Raw genomic sequence first — 18,464 nt, forward strand, 5'->3', positions numbered from 1 at the left:
TTATTTCTAAACTATAAGAAAAGAAAAAACAGTCATTTTTTATCAAATCTTTTTTACAAGTGCCAGATTTAATTCAGGTTTGAAAGGGTTAATTTAGTATCAAAACAGCCAATACCAAATTGAGTAATTAGACTAAATATTGAACTGAATGAAGTAGGCTTAGCACAATCCAAACCAAATTATGATTTTGTTTTTCTTCGAAATCTATATCATGAAGGCGGAAAGTGGTGGGGCTGAAACTTGTTTAGTAAATAATAACAATGTTCATCATAATTGTATAATTACCCAGTGATGATAGGAGACAGGTTTGTTGAAGAAGCTGATACTGCCAGGTCTTACTTATAACCGTTGCTCAAACATATTGTAATATTTAAATAACAGACACAACTGAATGTATCAAAACGCATTTTTTATTTAAAATTATTTTATTTGTATGGAAACTTAATATAATATATTGTATATGATGTAACACATTCCTTTAAGATAGTTTCTTTTCACAATTTTTCCTTAAAATGATGATGAAAGTAGTATTAACATAGTACAATCAAAATGTAACAATACACAGATAATTTCCAAGTAAATAGTATTCGTTTGTAAAATGAAAACACAGTCAAAATCAATAATCATAGAATTATGTTCAACATAACTCGTTATTTGGTCATAGTGATCAAATAACCGCTAATAAACGTTATATTTTTTAAACAAATATTTATATTGTATAATAGAGTTCAAAGTATTGGACCATTTTATATTATTTTGTGATAATCTAATATTTCATTTAAATTTTGGTGATTTATTTGTGGTCACTAAATTACAATGATAAATATAACCCATTATATATATTGAAATACTTTTGATAAAAATATACATTTTAATCCCGGTATCCGGCGAATAGAAAGCAAGGCACTGTCAAATTAATGGAATGTAAAATTATTCCAAATAGGTACTGTGTATTACATAGTAACGATTCAGTTTAGAAAGTTTTTGAAAAAAAAGACAGTAAAAAATCATATTATATTAAATAATGAAGAAAACGGTATTTATTGAATATGGTAAGTACATCTTGAAACGGTTTGATTTAATTTTTACATTACAATATTCTATAATCTCGGGCCGGTACCCGAAGAGTTTTATTATTTTGCCTTTCACATATATAACAAATTAGCGAAGGACATCGGAGTACCGATGCTGTGACCTAAGTACCATTAGATTATGATATACCAATGATGATCACCACAGAGTATACATAAAATAATATCCAGATTGATGAAGCAATAAAAAAAAACATTGATAAAATAACACCGGAATACCAAGTTTGCGACAAAGTTATTTGACAACAGACAGATCTATGTTATATCATGTAGGCATTTATAATTAAGATCTCACAATAAAAACATCATATAAACTAAGCTACATAGTTTTTGAAGGCAATATTGATGTAGTCACCACACAACACAAAGTATGGAGTCATGGATAAGCAAATCGGTGGAATGATAAGCGCTGTATGGTCGGTGAGAGAAAATACATTAAGTCAGGAATATCCTTAGTGAACATGTAAGGATATTCAGTGGATGTAGTTTGCTGTGATCCCGGTGGATGAAGGTGTTCTGGTGCTGATCCGTCGCATTCTGTTGAACAATGTTTGACAATATATGTATATATATACACATATATGTATATATATATATATTTTAAAACATTATATTTAAACTAAGAAACAAAATAGTGTCCAAAAATAAAATTTATTGAAAACATTGCTGTATTGAAAACTTAGCAAAAGTATTGACAAACGTGTCCAGATACAGACTTATGTAAGAGGTATATCCAGAAAGTAAGTTCGGTTTGGCAGATCGATGAAAATAAGTACATATAAGGAGGGGTTAAAAGCAAAAACGCCACTGCCGATGTTCACAGTTTTTAAGAAGACCAATAAAACCAGAAGTGAAAAGATGATTTCTTTTATGTTCAATGTGCAACTTGTGCGTGCAACTTGTGCGTGGTATAATCAAGTGGCGAAAAGACTATTCATTTTAAGTTCAATAATAGTCCAGAAAGTCTTCCCGAAAACAGTGATCATCATGGACAGTGGCGTTTTCGCTTTTAACTCACATATTCAGAAAAGATATTGTGAAAAAATCTTTAGACCTTAAACAAATTTTCTACATAACTCCCACCATTTTGTAGGCACTTGTCATAGTGCGGCAGAAGCTTTTGTATTCCGTCTTCATAAAAGGGAGCCGCCAGCAGTGTCAACCTAGATATTTCGGCACGAAACGAGCGACAAGTTTTTGAAAATCCAGTTTTTCACTAACAATTTCATGAAGTGACCTTAAAATTTGAGGAAATTCCATAGAGAGCAGAATTATAAACTTTCATTTTTCTTTTATTTTATCTTCAACGATCTGCGATTATCTGCACGAACCAGTTCATCAGTAATTAAGGATGGACGCTTACTTTGTTTTTTGTCACGCACATTATCACGACCCTTATAGACCTTCTATCTTGCCCATCAACCATTGAATCACTTATCTATCGCACGTTCGCCGTACACCTCACAGATCTGTTGATGAATGTCGACCGATTCGATGTTCTTCATTTACACATCTCTGACATTCACAGTCAGCTAACTCGTAACGGCGTCAACTCCTTCTCAATAGGTCAGGGTAAGTACCACACATGCGCGGAACTGCAAACGCACTGCTGCAATGGCGAGAAATACAGACGGAACTTGCTTCTGGATATACCTCATATCTAATAAGATGGATAGTAATAAAATAAAATGTCTGTTAAATGTTTGAGTATATTTAGTAATTGAAAAAAAATAAAATGGCTATTTAAATTACTGAATAAAGAATATCAGGATCGCTACTGTTGATTACTTCACAAAAAAATATGTTGAAAAATAATAACCTATTTGCTATTTTTTTATAATCTACTCAAGAAAACTACATTTCTTTATACCTGTATGGATCTCTGTTAAATTCTGCTGAATTGTGAGATGTTTCCCGCAAGTGTACCGGAGTCCTACAGGATGCTAATTTTGATTCCAATGCCTAAAAGAAGATTAATATAATAATGACTTGAAGTAAAAAGAAAAGAGTGAGGAAGATAGAAGTGGACTAATAAAAAATCTATATAATAACAAATATTAATAGATTTTTTTTTTAAATATTAATAAAAATATAAAATTAAATGGACTTCCACCAAGAATTTTCACTAACAAACTTTAATGTTGAAACTTTTATATTTTTTAAATAATAATAATAATAATGTTTGGATAATTTATATAGCGCCATTTTTGTGAAAATCACCTCAAGGGCGCTGAATGTTTACAAAAAAGGCAAGAAAGCGTCACATGAGACTTATTATGCATTATGTTGAGAGTTTATTATTAGATTGATTGACGTGTAAGTAGAATACATTAATTTTAATTTATCTTTTGTATTTGAAAAGTCAAATTATTCTAAATAGTTACATTTATAATAGTGTAATTCTTTACCAAACTTAATAATTTTGTTAATATATATGGAATAAAGTGTTACATGTCTACCGGTTTAGACTAACCATGAACCACCCTTAAGCCAGATCCACACAAACGAACACGAACAAATCAATTGTTATAAAAAAATTGTTTGTCGTAGACATTGAACATCGTATTTGGAAAATAAAAAATAATAAAACATTAGATGGGATCTATTTTTCACTGTAGTCCTACAAGTCTATTTTCCACGGAGTACGTGGTAAAAACAATGATTAGAGTTTGATAACAATGAATAATATTAAAAAATCAGCATCATTGTAACTAATAATCACCCAAGTGTTGGTAAATCTTTGTTCCTCCCATTGATTTCGGGCCAAACTACAGTTCATGCCTCATAGTTTCATGTTCGTGTTTAATTGTGCAGATCCTGCATTAGATTTTATTTTGAGCTAAAGTTTACTGAATAGAAGTACATATAAGTATTTCAATACTGATTTAAACAAAAGTTATGATTTACTTATGATAAAGAACATATGTTATGTAAATAATTAATCTAAGCATGATTCTATAGAGATAAAATATATTAACTATAAATTTTTACTAGCTGTCTAATTACATTAATTTAGATGATATTATTATGATTTAAATAGAATAAGTAAAGGACAATGCTCGAAAAATTAGATACACCGATTGTAAACATGACTTTTTAATTCTTAATTCTGCATTTTGGATCTAAAAGGGCTAATGTTGTAAATTGCAATATTAAAGAAAAGTCATTTTTCAGTCCTTTTGTGGTGTTACAATGAACTATGCATTTGTAATAAATCTTTATAAAAAACTTACCACATAATGTATGATGTGTATATAAAATAGATATTTTTTCTAATTGATATCGACCCTCTACAAAATGTTGGAAAGAAAAAGATGGAATCTGACAGTGTGCCTTTTAGATCTACAGAATTGATTTGATTATAAAAATATTTTATATGACAAAAATATTATAAAACATTTATAGTTCATACGCCAAGTTTTTGGCTATTTACATTTCAATAAGATCAAACCCAATCCAAAAGCAAACAAAAGAATATTATTAAAAAAATAGCAAAGTACAGGAAGAAAATCACCTAAATAATGAATTAACTGATAAATTTTCATACCTTGATTTGTATACAGAGAATTTTCATAGATTGGTAAAAATATTATAATGATTTAGAAACATATCTCTATATTAATTGTCCGCATAATATTTTTTTATACCTACCCAAAATATATTTTTGATTAATAGTGATCATAATACACAGCATAATGAAGATAATTGATGCTATCGAATATTTAGGATGCAAAAATTTACTTGAAAAAATATATGTATATATTTATACATAATGATTAGTGGAAAGGATGTTACCTATGAGAATGAAAAATAATTAATAAAATTACAACGCAAACATTACATATATATTAATGTTATTGAAAGCAATAAAAATTCCTAGGATTTAATACGTTGTTTGGATGTTGAATGCAATTTGGTAATTTTCTATAGTATTCTTTGTTTTGAAAAAATATCATTAACACCACAACAGAACAGGAGGCAAATTACAGCACAGAACAACAGGCTTGAGAAGAATCACATTTTGATTTATGCATTCTCACCGGGAATCAAACCCGGAACCTTCAGTGTGTGAGTCAAGTGTCTTGACCATTACAACATGAAGGTCGCCTTTTTTTTACAATTATGACTTAGTTTTCTAATTGCGTAGTTGGTTTGACTTATTACGTTGTTTTAAACCCCCGTGAATCTTCTATCAAGACTTAACTTGCTTAAAATAAATAAAATGAACACACAAAATAAAATCCAACATGATGAAATATACATGGAGATCAATTGCTGCGGTCATCTGTGACATCAAAAGTGACGTAATCCATAAACATGCGGAACTGAGATAATCACATTTAAAGTTTAGCCATGCAGCTATTGTGTGCTTAAAGTGGTAATAGTGTGAACAGTGCCATATATTAATGCAGGAAAAGGTGAGTTCAACCGCATCTAGTTTATAAAGCCCTTGGTTATAGACCCCTTCCAATGTTAAAGTCCATTCATACGTATTTGTGGGTTATGTCACTTTTGCGCTGACCGCCTCAATTTAGCATTTTTAAATGGTGCTTTAAATACATATTGCGCAACTGCGGAGCCAGGATATGTGCAACAAGACACCGAGCAAAAGAAAAAGCAAAAAATATTTATATTCAGATATAAATAAGGCAGAACAAGTACTCACAGAAAAGTCAAGTGTAAAAAAGGCAATAAAAAACGAACAAAATAATTTACAGTTTATTAAAATTAATAATTTATTCTATGTCACAATATAATCAAATTAAATACATACAAATTAATAAGAAATATTGTTGGATTATGACTATAAATTAATGTCCTTACGAACGATAATTATTTACTTTCTTTGTACCACTACTAAATTTGTAATACATAATTATAAATGTGTCTCTTTTAATAAGGCCACAAATATTCCTTTTAGAATCTAGTTTTCTAGTCACATTTCGCATCAAGGGTGCCATAAGTAAAAAAAATAATGTTTTGAGTTTGTGATATTTGATGCAATTTGGAATGTGCCAAACTGCCATTACTAAAAAAGTTCATTAAAACCGCATACAAGTGCATAGGGGCACTCTAATATATTTATTTATAATCATAACATATTTACTAAGTGTCAAAGTAACAATTAAAGATATTTTTTGATAAAAATTTGTTGTTATTAGATATTTTTACAGTATAATTAGATTAGATTGCAGTTTAATTATATTGAGTACATTGTTTTATATCTGTGGACAAAACTTGCAAATGTTAAAATCTTCAGTTGTTTTTCTCAGTTGGACGCATTTATATTTATGGCACTCTAGATGGAGGGACGCAATCTATGTTTGTATTAAACTAAGACTAAATAAGTCTAAGGGAATGCGAAATATTTTTTATTTCAAGAAAAGACTTACATTTCAAATGTTTTTACAAGCATAAATAAAATTATTTATCGATTATTATTTACTTTTATTATGTTCAATGTACCTCAAGAGGAATCATATTTATCTTAGATATAAAAACATAAATTATTTATTTATTCATGATGTTTATCACAGCTTTAATTGGATTTCATAAATCTATAATCACAATTTAGGCATTGTCACAAAGGTCAAATAAACAATTAATATTTTTCATAAAATAAACTCAAATGGTTGTGAAATTCATAAAATTACATAAATATAATGCACATATCGATGTATGAAGATTTTTTTCTGTAAATAATGAATATACAGAGTATGTAAATTTACAATATATATATATATAATAAGGGAACGTGAATTTATAGCTAGGCACATGGATACAAGAGAGGAAAAACTGAAAGGAAAATAACATAATGACAATATTGACAATTTTGCGATTTAGGCTCGAGTAGAATGAACATATTTTGTACACCCAGTCGAGAATTGAACCCAGGACTGCACGGATGGTAGTATAATATTTTTACCACTGAACTAAATGGCAGAAAAATGAGTGGACATATTTTTTGTTGTTTACCAAATACAGTCTAAAATCAAATAAGTATTTAATAATAATTCTATCTATAGTATAATATGTATTATTAACATAGAGAACTAAAAATCGCCTTGTGGTCCCGTGGTTAGTGTTGCGGACTCACAGATCAGAGGTCCGAGGTTCAAACCCCACTCTACCCCAACTAGATTACTAATTTCTAATAGTGAGTTATTTACAACTCGTTGAAAATGGCCACCAAAATTTAAATATTTGGGTTAATTATAAGAATGGAAATATTTCTTTTTTTAGTAATTTTTTAAAATTTTTACTGATTTTTACAGTTTTCTTCTCGTATTAAAAATGAACTAGGCTAAAAGCCCAGATCTATATTACCAAGAGAGCATTCATGCTTATAGCACTAATATACAACATATTCTAAACTTCTTGTTTCCATGACTAAACAAATATGTCAATAATTGAAGCACTAATTTTGTAATTTTCCATTTTAAATACATAGTTTAACTACGTGTATATTTAGTGTAAAATTAATTAAATATGCCAGATGATTTCAGAACATGACTGTTCGTTTGAAAAGTCCTAAAAAAATTGCAGTTAAATTATTATTTTTTATGTATTATTTCATAACATAAGTAAATGGGTTAGATTTTTTTTTTTTAAATGCATGATTTAAATGGCACAAAATGAAGTATGTTAATACCGTAGCATTTATCGCACAATTAGCACTAAAAACTAAATTGCTATGTTATAAAATTGGCGCACTTGCCTTCGTGACGCTACACTACCTACGAGTCAGTAATACTCTTCAGTAGTCTGGAAATGGACTGTAAGGAAGTCAGGATGTGACAGTAAGAGTTTCCATAGGTCTATAAATTAAGCAATTAAAAATAATATGAACAAAATGAACAAAAAAACAATAAAGTTTTTGATAATTAACACATGTTTGTAAATGACAAGATGAAAATGTATCGATATTATTAAAAGAACTGATTGCTCACCTTTGGTTTTCATTGTGGAGAAAAAATGATATTTTACATACATTATGCATATTAATTTGAGCTCAAGATATATTCCCATATCTAAATTCATATAACTTTATTTATTTATTGTGATAAATCATAAAAATTTATGTGTCTTCACTGGGATGTCCTGTACCCAGGATTTTTAAAATTTTTTAAATAGAAGTTTTAACATAACAAAGCACAATAAAACACCTTTTTCAAGTAATTTTACTTAAATTCAACTGTCATTTTTAGATTGCGGAAAAACTGTTTCATACTTTTATAATAACTTTTCAAACTGCTTTCTTTTTACATTATGTTAATAACTTTAAATATTTCTATTGCTTTATTTTTAAACTTTCTGCATCATAATGAATTTATTGATATAAAGACATTATTGTTCCTAAACGTGTGTAAACTGCATTCAATTTAGTAAATGTCAAAATGGTGTTTTTGTTCAAATTAAAACTAACCCTAGACACATAAACAAAAAGGTCATTGTGCCTGATTTGAATTTACTTTAAGACAATAATATACACTTTATTAGTTGTTTACCCGCTTATATTCTTCAGTTTAGGCACACGTAGTGGGTATTGTTTTTATGTAGACATAATTTTGGCTTTCTCGACACATCAAATGATTTTTGAAATTTTTTAAACATAAAACCAGGGTGATGAAAAATGTAAAAAATGTTGATTGGAAGGAATATTTGTATGAGAACGTATGAAGAGAAATGGGACCATAACATTTTAGTGTAAAAAGCGAGAAAATATAAAATTGAGGAACGTAAAAACGAGGTTTTACTATGTTAACTTCTTTTTCCAGAAGCAAATATAATATTATGTCTTCAGGGACATAACTTTTGATTTATTTTAATAGTTTTCTTACCCTAATTCTTTTTGCGATCATATTTAAATAAGGTATGTTTTCATACATTGATATATTTCACTGTCCCTGGGACAGACACCTAAGACTGATCTTGATACATTGCGATTGGAGTACCAATGCAGTTTAGGTACACGTTTAAAAAAAATTTGAAATATTCGTATAACATAAGCAGAGTCGCAACTGCATGACAAATATGGGTATTTTAATTTCCGGCCATACTTCTTCAGGGGCCAAATTAATGTTTGAAACATGGCTAAAGTAATGGAATATAAAATTAAACAATAAAAATCTAATCAAAATATTGATTGATAGTAAATATTAATTGTACTAATAAAACAGCACAATCTGACTAGAAAAATAAAAAGACCTTAAACATATATTTGAAATTGCAATTTCAAGTTGATTTCTATTCTACATTATGATAAAAATATACAAACATACATGGAGGTGTAATTAAAATGTGTTAAATTTGTAATAGTAAACTACAAATATAAAATTTACAATGAATTATGCATAATACATATCATCGGCGATACTGCAATACTGTGTAACCTATATTTTTTAAAGAAAATGTCTTTACTGTATAAATTCATTCTATTATTGATATTTTTAGTATTTATAATGATAATTGTTCTAATCTCAGAGTAATAATGCGTACCTAAAGAGAAGCCCTAACACTATGTTTCATTTCAAGTGATGTTGGTCTGTTGGCTAGCAACCAATTGGTGGCCATTTTGTTTTATTTGACAACATAAACATAACGGTTCGATCAAATGCTTTTGTAGCTGTGCTTGGCTTTGTTTGTAAATAACTTGGATATTTACGTTCTAATAAATAAAATCGACTATGGTGAATTGCAGTATGTTTGGTTGCAGCAGTAGGAGCGACAAAGGTGTTAAAGGAGTCAGTTTTCACCGGTAATTGATTCCGAATATTTTCCCATGATTTACATTGATTTTTGGCTTTTATTGTCCCGACATGTGTATTATATTGCTTAAAAACTTTTCTTATATCAACATATTTACTTCAGATACTATTTTTTTAAATTTCGGAGATAAATTTACGAATTAAAGTAAGTTTACTGTTGATAATGACAGTTGATTATGGGCAATATGTCAGGGCCGCACTAGGCATCCATATAAAGTTTGAGTTTTTATCGAGTAGAGGTCGATTAAATTTTTACTCGAAAATAGCAACGTTAACCTTGAAATCGCATCTAAAATGAGGTGTCTAAATTTCAGGCCTCTACGACTCGCCATTTCGGAGATGTGACGGACAAACAAACAAACTCAACACAGGACTTTGGTTCAATGGAGTTGGGATTTATGTCTCAATAAATATAACATAAATATATTGTGAATAAAATGAATAAAAAAATAAACACAAACGTGTATTTTCAGTTTTATAAAATAAATATAGGCGAATTATAGAAAAATAGATTAGAATAACATATTTATAAGTAATTACAATGCAAATTAATATCCATTTGGCAATTCTCGACCTGAGTACGGTCCATTGTTTTGCTGCGAACTTAATACTCAATAGTCATAGAATGGTTTTCCTACGTTTGGGCTCCTCTCTAGATTACGCATTATTACTCTGAGGTTCTAATACTCCAGCGGTAGTTTTGGTTAATTAAAATCGTAAGTAATATAGTATTTAGGATCCCCAGTAAAAAATAAACAAATTGACAGTTATGCGGTACTGCGGTATCATCGATAACTAAAAATTGGTATGCAGGTACATATATACAAATTAAGAAGTTTTTCAATCATTAGAAATACATTATGAATAATTGGATCACATTTGGCAATGAAATAAAGAAGGTATACATTTAGAATAATGTAAGATAAATAAATTTATGTAGATAGTCAAAAAATAATTAATCTCAAGTGATATGTATAGCTGAATATTACGGAAATAATTATTCCAATTATGCATACATTCACTAAGTTTAAGCTTAAAATAATGGAAAAATAGATTTAAGGAGATTGATAAATATTCTAGAGTTACTTTTAAAGACTGTCAAAAAGTAACAAAAAAATAACAAAAAAGAGAAAAACTGCAAATGGAATGAATCCTACAGATGATTATTCTATGTAAAACGATATTGGCTGACATATAAATAATATTTGTATAATGAACAAATTAAGTAATATTCATATAAAGTGCATTTTAACATCAAAGATCAAAAGTTAAAGCAGATAAGTATCAAAATAATGTCAATGCAGTAGATACGATAAATATCAGTTTTATTATTGCTTCTATGTAAAGATTCATAAGTTATATTTGTCGAGATAAAACCAGACCTAATATTATAAATGCAAATTGTGTACAATGTACAAAGAATGTAGAAGTGTTAGGATGCGGGTGGCGGAAGGGGGCAGGGCTTGGGCGGGGAACGGGGAGGTCGGGGGGGACATGAACTTCTCCTAAGTGATGTTCCCCGAGAAAATAGTGATAAAGTTCTAGGAGTGGGGATATCATTCTTCTGAATGGTCACAGGATCACTTTTCCTCGGTTGAACATTTTCTGTACTGCGAGACAGAGAGCTGCGTTGGATTTCTCGGGAGCTGTTTCTGTCCGAGTTGTTATTCTGTACAAATCCTCGCAGCCAATGCTTCTCTGGCCTATCAACTTCCGACACAGAATTCCTTTTCACCTCTCTCTCGGGACTCCCTTTGCTAGCATTCTGCGAGAGCTCGGCAGACTCGGTTGCGGAAGGGAAGAATAAACTTCTAACTGATCTATGAATCACTGGCCGGTGATTATCGGATTGATGAGGGGATAGCTCCGGAGTTTGTTCCGAAGATATGTTTTTGTCATTTTTAGGACAAATACATCTAACCTTACTGCATTCGGGGCAAAGGAATCTCTCAAGCTGGAAGCAATACAAAACACGTGCGAACTAAACTACAAACCATCTACTTTTAGGAAGCCAAATTATATTCACAAAATAAGTTGGGGTGTGCAGATATATATAAATATGTGTTATCTACAACAGGTACTTAGATGATAATTTAACTAAATTTCCGTGAGCGAAAGAAAAAACAGAAATTGTCTATGTGTTAGGTTTGCAGGAGAGTGAGACAATAACGCATAATTATGACTTTTTTCAATGCACTTTCATTTTGTTTGCTAGATACACCAAAAGTTTCATTTTGCTTATTATTAACTTATTTTAGATAACTATTCCATTTTTCTTTTCGCACACAGATATATGGATTCGTTGTATACAAATTGCTCGATAATGTATGATGACACAAGATAATAATTTCCACAATGAATCTGTAGTGAAAATTGAAAACAAATAGAGCATTTTGTATGAACCTATTTAAAGCATGCAACATAATTGAAATGTAACTACAGGATATAGAGGAAACTTACCCCAACTTTACGAAGTAAGTCCCCAACAATGTTTAATGCAGATATGCGTGATGAAGGTGTCATGGTGTTTCCATTTAGTGAATAGTCACCTGAGAAAAAAAATGATTTCAAGTTTAAATGCAATAAATCAAATGTTCATCAAAACTAATTGAAGAAATTGGCAACAGTTAGGTCCACCATAAAACAAAGAGAGGTATAAGACATTTAATGATTTATGTAATATTTTACACAACATAAAATACCAAAAGGATGAAAAAATAAATTAAGAATATAATATAGTCATATGTAAAGTACTCAGATATTTTTCTGCATCATAATTTATTATACCATCGGGTCAATACCAAAAAATCATAAATCTGCAAAAATATAAAAAGTTAAGGATTATAAAGTATTTTTACATTTTAAAGGGGTTGAAGTAAGGTTATTGGTTGTGTCAGTCTCTGTGAGGCGTCGGGAAGATTCGAGGCCATTGAGTCCGTTGTGGAGTCTTCTGCTGTTGTCGTTATCGTTCGGTGTTTGGATTGGTGTACTGGTCACATTACCATTTGGTACTCTGCCCTGGACTCTTAACTCTTGTTTGAGATCTAGAAACGATATTATGCCAAGTTACATATATGAACTTATTATTCTTATTATCTTAACATTGATTTGGGTACCTGGACACTCGACTCGAACATCGACGGCAATGAGGCAGCTGAGTTGGTGAAGTTGGGAGTTGAGACAGCCCCAATAGGCTCAGATCCCTACTGTGGGTTGCCAAAATGTGCTCCTCAAAAATGTCCCCGAAGAACTACTGAAAGTTTTCTTTCGACCTAATGGAACTTAGCAGAGACCAAATGAGGGTTTTCACTAGAGTTCTAACGGGGCATTGCAGATTAAATAAACACCTAGCTCTCTCTGAATCTTTTATATGAAGGTTCATCTTCGGTGAACAATTGTTTAAACCTGAGGATGTGAGAGCACTTGCCCCCTACCTAAAGCCCGGTACTTTAAGGCTTGGAAAAAGAGATTTAGCAATAGATATGAAGGCAATCGCCCTCCATTCAGTAGCCCGGCTCTTCAAAGACTTATGCTTGGAGGGCGAGATTTGATTTACGGAGATCCATTACGGAGCCTGTTTGGCACTGACCCTCCATTTACAAGAAAAATAATACATGGAACTTACTAGACAAACCATTGTGCTTAAAGTATAAGAATTTATATATAATTGATTTAAGAACATTCTGAACTATGTACAGTAAAACTCCAGTTATCCGGATTAATGAGTGCCAGATTTTATTGCTTTTGAAATAATACAGCGAATTGGAATCATATTAAAAACTTACTTTAACATGTCAAGCAAAGTTAATTGTACGATTAAATTTTGATTAAAAACTTCTCTTTTATTTTTTATTTCCTGATAACGATCTGGATATTTGGCAATTTAGATGATTGGAGTTCGGATAAACAGAGTTCTACTGTATTTCAATTTTATCAGGACTGCTTATATTTTACATAATTATTAGATTATAAGCAAGCGACCATTTCTGGTGTGCCCTAAATTAAAGTACACACTTTTCTTTGTTGTTATTCCATCAAAATATTATTAAAGCTGTTTTTAAATTGTAAAACATATAAATATATCTGAGTAGTTATTTCAGTCTAAAACCACTCTGAGAAAGAGAAAGTCTTTCACAGGGTTGAGTGAGGTGGAAATGGGGATGATAAGAGTTTTACTGTGGTAAACATGAAATAAGTAAATATTATAATTTCCAACAAAACAAAATGCATTATCATCATCATGCCCGAATCAGCACCTAGCGATACATAGGATACCGCATTGGTGCATGCACCAAATGCAAGTATCTTCGTCACCGGTTACATTAAGGTAGGGCGATTAGTCTTATGAAATATTTTAAAAATGAGAAAATTAAAAGAAAAGGATTGTTCTTAATATTTTAGGCTTGAATTTTCAGTCAATTCTTGGTGAAATCCACGTGTACAGGTGGAATGAAGAATACAGTTTTGTATGCATTAGAACCAGAATCCCAGACAAGTGTTTTCAATTCAATGGCTATTCTCAGGTTAAAATTCTGAAGAAAATCAAGTGAAATTTAGTCCACCTGATGGTTTACTGGTTGACACGTTTGCCTACCATGACTGGATTCCCGGATTCGATTCCTGGCAGAGTCCTAGTAGAATATTTAGTTAATAGGTGGTTTTTCGCTGCAATATTTCAGTCCCTGGACTAGTGTCTGAAGTATAATTGTTTTGTCTTCGTGTATATTACCACCCTTGAGGTGATTTTCACAAAAATGGCGCTATAGAAGTTATCCAGAATAAACAAAATAAATCAATAAAATTACAAATGATTGCTGATACACTGCGATTAGAGTATTGATGCAGTGCCCGATACACCATGGAGTGCAGATAAGGGAGTGGCAATGGAATACTAAACAGGCTGAGATGGGCCGGATATGTGCAGAGAATTCCATCATCACGGGTATCGAAAGGAGCCTTAGATGGGCTCTTGGAGGCAGTAGAAAGGTCAGTAGACCAAGGCTGCAATGCCTCCCGACTACTAGAAGTATTTAGCTAGAGGGTTGCAGCAGATGACGGAAGGAGTTGGAAGCGAATGTTGATGCCATTAAGGAAGATGGAATACTAAAATATGCGGTAATTTTAAAGTGCTTACCTCTCGCTTCATCAGATACTCGCTGTAATTTCATTCGAAGATTCTCCATTTCTTCCAGTTCACTCTCCAACACAGCATTACGCTCGTACGCTTGGTTCAATAGTGTTTCTATACCAGCTACTGATTCAGATATTACTCTGTCAAAAAAAAGTTTAATATTTATTGCAAAGCATTACATACCGTATTTCCTCGATTATGAGACATACGAGGTGCGTCTTATAATCAATAGCGTCTTACAATCACTGAAAAATTTTGTTTTTTTAAATTGTCCCGTCATCGAAAAGAAAAGTTTTTGAGCATGAAAAGAGCACGGAAACAGAGCTGCAGGACGTGAATTTGGCGTAATTATGCGAATATTCTAAGACATTTTGTGGGAAGACACAGACAATAACTTGTCAAAAAGTAATACAGATAAAGCCCACACTGAATCTTAAGATATTTCAAGCTTTTATGGTGATAGTTCATAACTAATAAATCCTTTTTATTGCGATTGTACGACTGTCTGTGCGTAGTATTTTGTTTTAAATGTTTTTTTTTTGTCTAGAAAAATAAGTGTGGGACTTTTAATCGAGGAAATAGGATATTTATTTTGGTAACTAAAAACATACTAAACTACATACAAGATTTTTTTGAGTTAAATTAGGTTAAATTTTAGAGATGTACATGAAGTAAATCTTTTAAATAGAAAAAAAATACATGAAAAAGTCAAAAGATTCTAGCCACTTGTTAATGTTTCATTTTCAAAGACAAATTAACGTCTTCCGAGAATTAATTAGGAATCAAAATCAAATCAAAAGATACTAGCATGCAATTAACTAACAAATTATCTAACAAGTTATATTTATGCCATTTCAAGAGCGCTTTGCAAAAGTTAAAAAAATTAAGTCAAGGATATTTAAATGTCAAAGTTATTAAAGCCTTTTACTAATACAACTATTCTACAGGCAAATTGTTAGTGTATGGACTCAACTTGTATTTATTTAAATAATTAATTAATATGGGTGATTTTCAAAATACCTCTGAGCTCGCTCTAGGTCATCATTTTTCTGTTCTAGTTCCCTAACATATATTCTCCTGTTATCATTTTCAATTTTCAAAGATTTAACTTCATTTTCCAGCTGAGAATTTTCTTGATGAGTTCGGTCCATTTTTTTCTGGAAAATTGACAACATTTGTGTGTAACACAGTAAAGTTCGAATTACAAAAGACCTTGGTAAATAGTTGTCATAGTAAGGAACTTGTCAATGTTACCTTGATAAATTCATTTTCACGGTCAAGTTTTTGGTTCTGCTGCCTAAGTTCTCGAATTAACTTTTCCTTTTGGTCTAATGAAGCTTCTAACTCTTTTTCGAGAAGAGATGATGATTCCATGTACTCATCTAATTCCTTTTGCAAATCTATTGTTCTACATAAAAAAAATATATTTTATTAAAATATTTCATAGGTAAAACCAAAACTGAGTGGAAATGACAAATAGAAAACTTACTTTTGACAACAATGAGAGCTATCCAAATTGTCTCCATGATTCTCAGACCCTAGACCTCGAGAATCCATTGTAACGATAAGCTTATAAAGCTTTGAGAAGACAGAGCTATAAAAATATTTACAAGCATGAAATAAAATATTGATCGAAAACCACAGGTAAATTTTACATTACAAGATTCACGGAATCTGATTAATCAATTATTTTTACGTAGGTAGTTGAAATTGACATAAAACATAGATATGTCACTTTCCAAATATGCGTCATCGTTTAAGAATTCGGTAAAAAACGGACAAAGTATTGTACTAAAATGTTAAACTAACTATACATGTTTCGTGTATAGTGCAAGACTACTCAAGTAATTCTGATTTATTAATTACCTTTCGAAACTAAACGTTTACAAAGAAAGCAAAAACCAGTACACAAACAAGTCAGGGCCCATATCAAAAATGGCGAATATTTAAAAAAATTCTATTGGACGGCTGGCATAGCTCTTAATCTCGAGAAAAATGTATCTGTAGGTACTAAATTAGTGGATATAAAAACGAGGCAGGTTGTGTAAACAAACAAACCATCACGCCGTTTCCGTAGGGGTAGGCAGAGATGATAGAATGCCATATCACTCTATCTTTGCATACAGACCTCGCTTCCTCTACATTCATACATCTTCTAATGCACGCACGCAGATTATCCCATTCTTGATCGATCGTGACTTGATCGTGCCATGTCTTTCTCGGTCTTCCTCGTTTTCTGCATCCATCAACATTCGCATCGTAGATCCTTTAAGCTGTTCTTTCGCTGTCCATTCGCTTAACATGTCCAAACCAACGTAGCACCCCTTTCTTGATTCTTGCAAAAATACTCATAATATCAATAAAAGTGTTTTCTAGGGCCACGAGAGCGTTCAAAATAGCAGCGCTGGACATGATAAATAAGTTTTCAATGTGGTTCCAATTAGCTGTATTATTTGAAAAGTAATAAAATCTGGCACTCATTAGCTCATAGCCAGCAGTTAGCACAGCTGTGAAATTATAAAATCTTTAATGTCGGGTGTGCGTCTTACAATCACTATAAAATTCTGTTTGGGGAAAATGGTAAAAAAATAAAAGTTCATTGCGATGAAGCTTCAATGAAAAGAAAAGTTATTTTGCATGAAAAAAAGCACGGAAACAGAGCTGGGACGTAAATTTGGCATAAGTGATGGTAAAGTTAGCATGGCAGTGAAATTATTATTTCTACAGCGTCTTAAACAATTGATTGATAATGATTAATCCTTTGAAGTAACATTTTAAAATTACAAACAAACCATCATGACGTTTCCCCAATGAATAGGCTGAGGGGATAAAACGTCACATTTTTAAATAATACCTAGATATACCCCCAATTTATGACATTTAAAAAGCATCTATTGTACAAATATTAAAAAAAAACCCCAATAATTTACAAAATTTTCAAAACCCTATAGATTCCCAAATAATTTTACTCTACACAAATGCAATATAACTGCAGCTTTCATTATTTTAATGTTGGGGATTAAAAAAAAAAAATCTTCCAGAAATCTTAAGATCAAGAGCAAATATTAAAATAATTAAATCTAAATAAAAAAAACACATGAGACACACTCTTTCTTGAACTTCATACAGTAGAAAATTGTAAATATTTTTAAATATAATATAAAATTAAGGAATCGGTTTTAGATAGTAAAAATGAAATGTGAATAAAATATAATACGAAATATATACTTTATACATAAATAAATATTTAACAAACTCCCTCTCTAAATACGAGTTTTCACTTTTTTAGAGGGATAGAAACGTTATTATAAATTATTTATATACAAACCATTTGTAATTTTATACGTATTTTGTCGACATTTTTTTCAATAAATAATTAAAAACCTCTTTAGATAGATTAAACTTTTTCAACAAAATGTATATTCTTACAACTGACAACAAAATTTGATTTAAAAATATTATTTAGTGATTATT

At 30.8% G+C, this 18,464-nt stretch overlaps 1 protein-coding gene across 3 annotated transcripts; it reads right to left on the minus strand.

The window, feature by feature from the left end:
- Positions 1–406: 406 nt before the first annotated feature.
- Positions 407–16,989, minus strand: LOC148284751 (nuclear distribution protein nudE homolog 1-like). 3 transcript variants are annotated; one of them, XM_088235512.1, is made up of 9 exons: positions 16,857–16,989; positions 16,480–16,584; positions 16,245–16,398; positions 16,011–16,147; positions 14,994–15,130; positions 12,718–12,903; positions 12,320–12,408; positions 2,962–3,053; positions 407–1,628 (listed from the first exon to the last, which is right to left on the minus strand). In XM_088235512.1, the coding sequence occupies exons 2-9, from the start codon at positions 16,545–16,547 to the stop codon at positions 1,565–1,567; spliced, it is 927 nt and encodes a 308-aa protein (XP_088091638.1). In that variant the 5' UTR covers positions 16,548–16,584; positions 16,857–16,989; the 3' UTR covers positions 407–1,564. The 3 variants fall into 3 exon arrangements, with proteins under 3 accessions (XP_088091638.1, XP_088091647.1, XP_088091630.1); XM_088235521.1 differs by lacking the exon at positions 407–1,628 and adding an exon at positions 7,810–7,909; XM_088235504.1 differs by lacking the exons at positions 407–1,628; positions 2,962–3,053 and adding an exon at positions 10,860–11,813.
- Between the last annotated feature and the right edge of the window lie 1,475 nt (positions 16,990–18,464).

The sequence above is a fragment of the Micrasema longulum genome, unplaced genomic scaffold, assembly GCF_059751315.1.
Source record: "Micrasema longulum isolate JH-2025_06_02 unplaced genomic scaffold, ASM5975131v1 h1tg000093l, whole genome shotgun sequence".
In the NCBI taxonomy this organism is placed as follows: Eukaryota; Metazoa; Arthropoda; class Insecta; order Trichoptera; family Brachycentridae; genus Micrasema; species Micrasema longulum.

Bases quoted from the DNA above. Each gene is read 5' to 3' on its own strand.
- LOC148284751 (XM_088235504.1), bottom strand. From the start codon at position 16,547: ATGGATTCTCGAGGTCTAGGGTCTGAGAATCATGGAGACAATTTGGAT. The intron at 15,131-16,010 runs GTATTTTGAAAA...TTTTTTTGACAG, and splicing joins GACCTAGAGCGAGCTCAGAG to AGTAATATCTGAATCAGTAG. The intron at 12,409-12,717 runs GTAAAAATACTT...TTTTTTTCTCAG, and splicing joins TACTTCAACCCCTTTAAAAT to GTGACTATTCACTAAATGGA.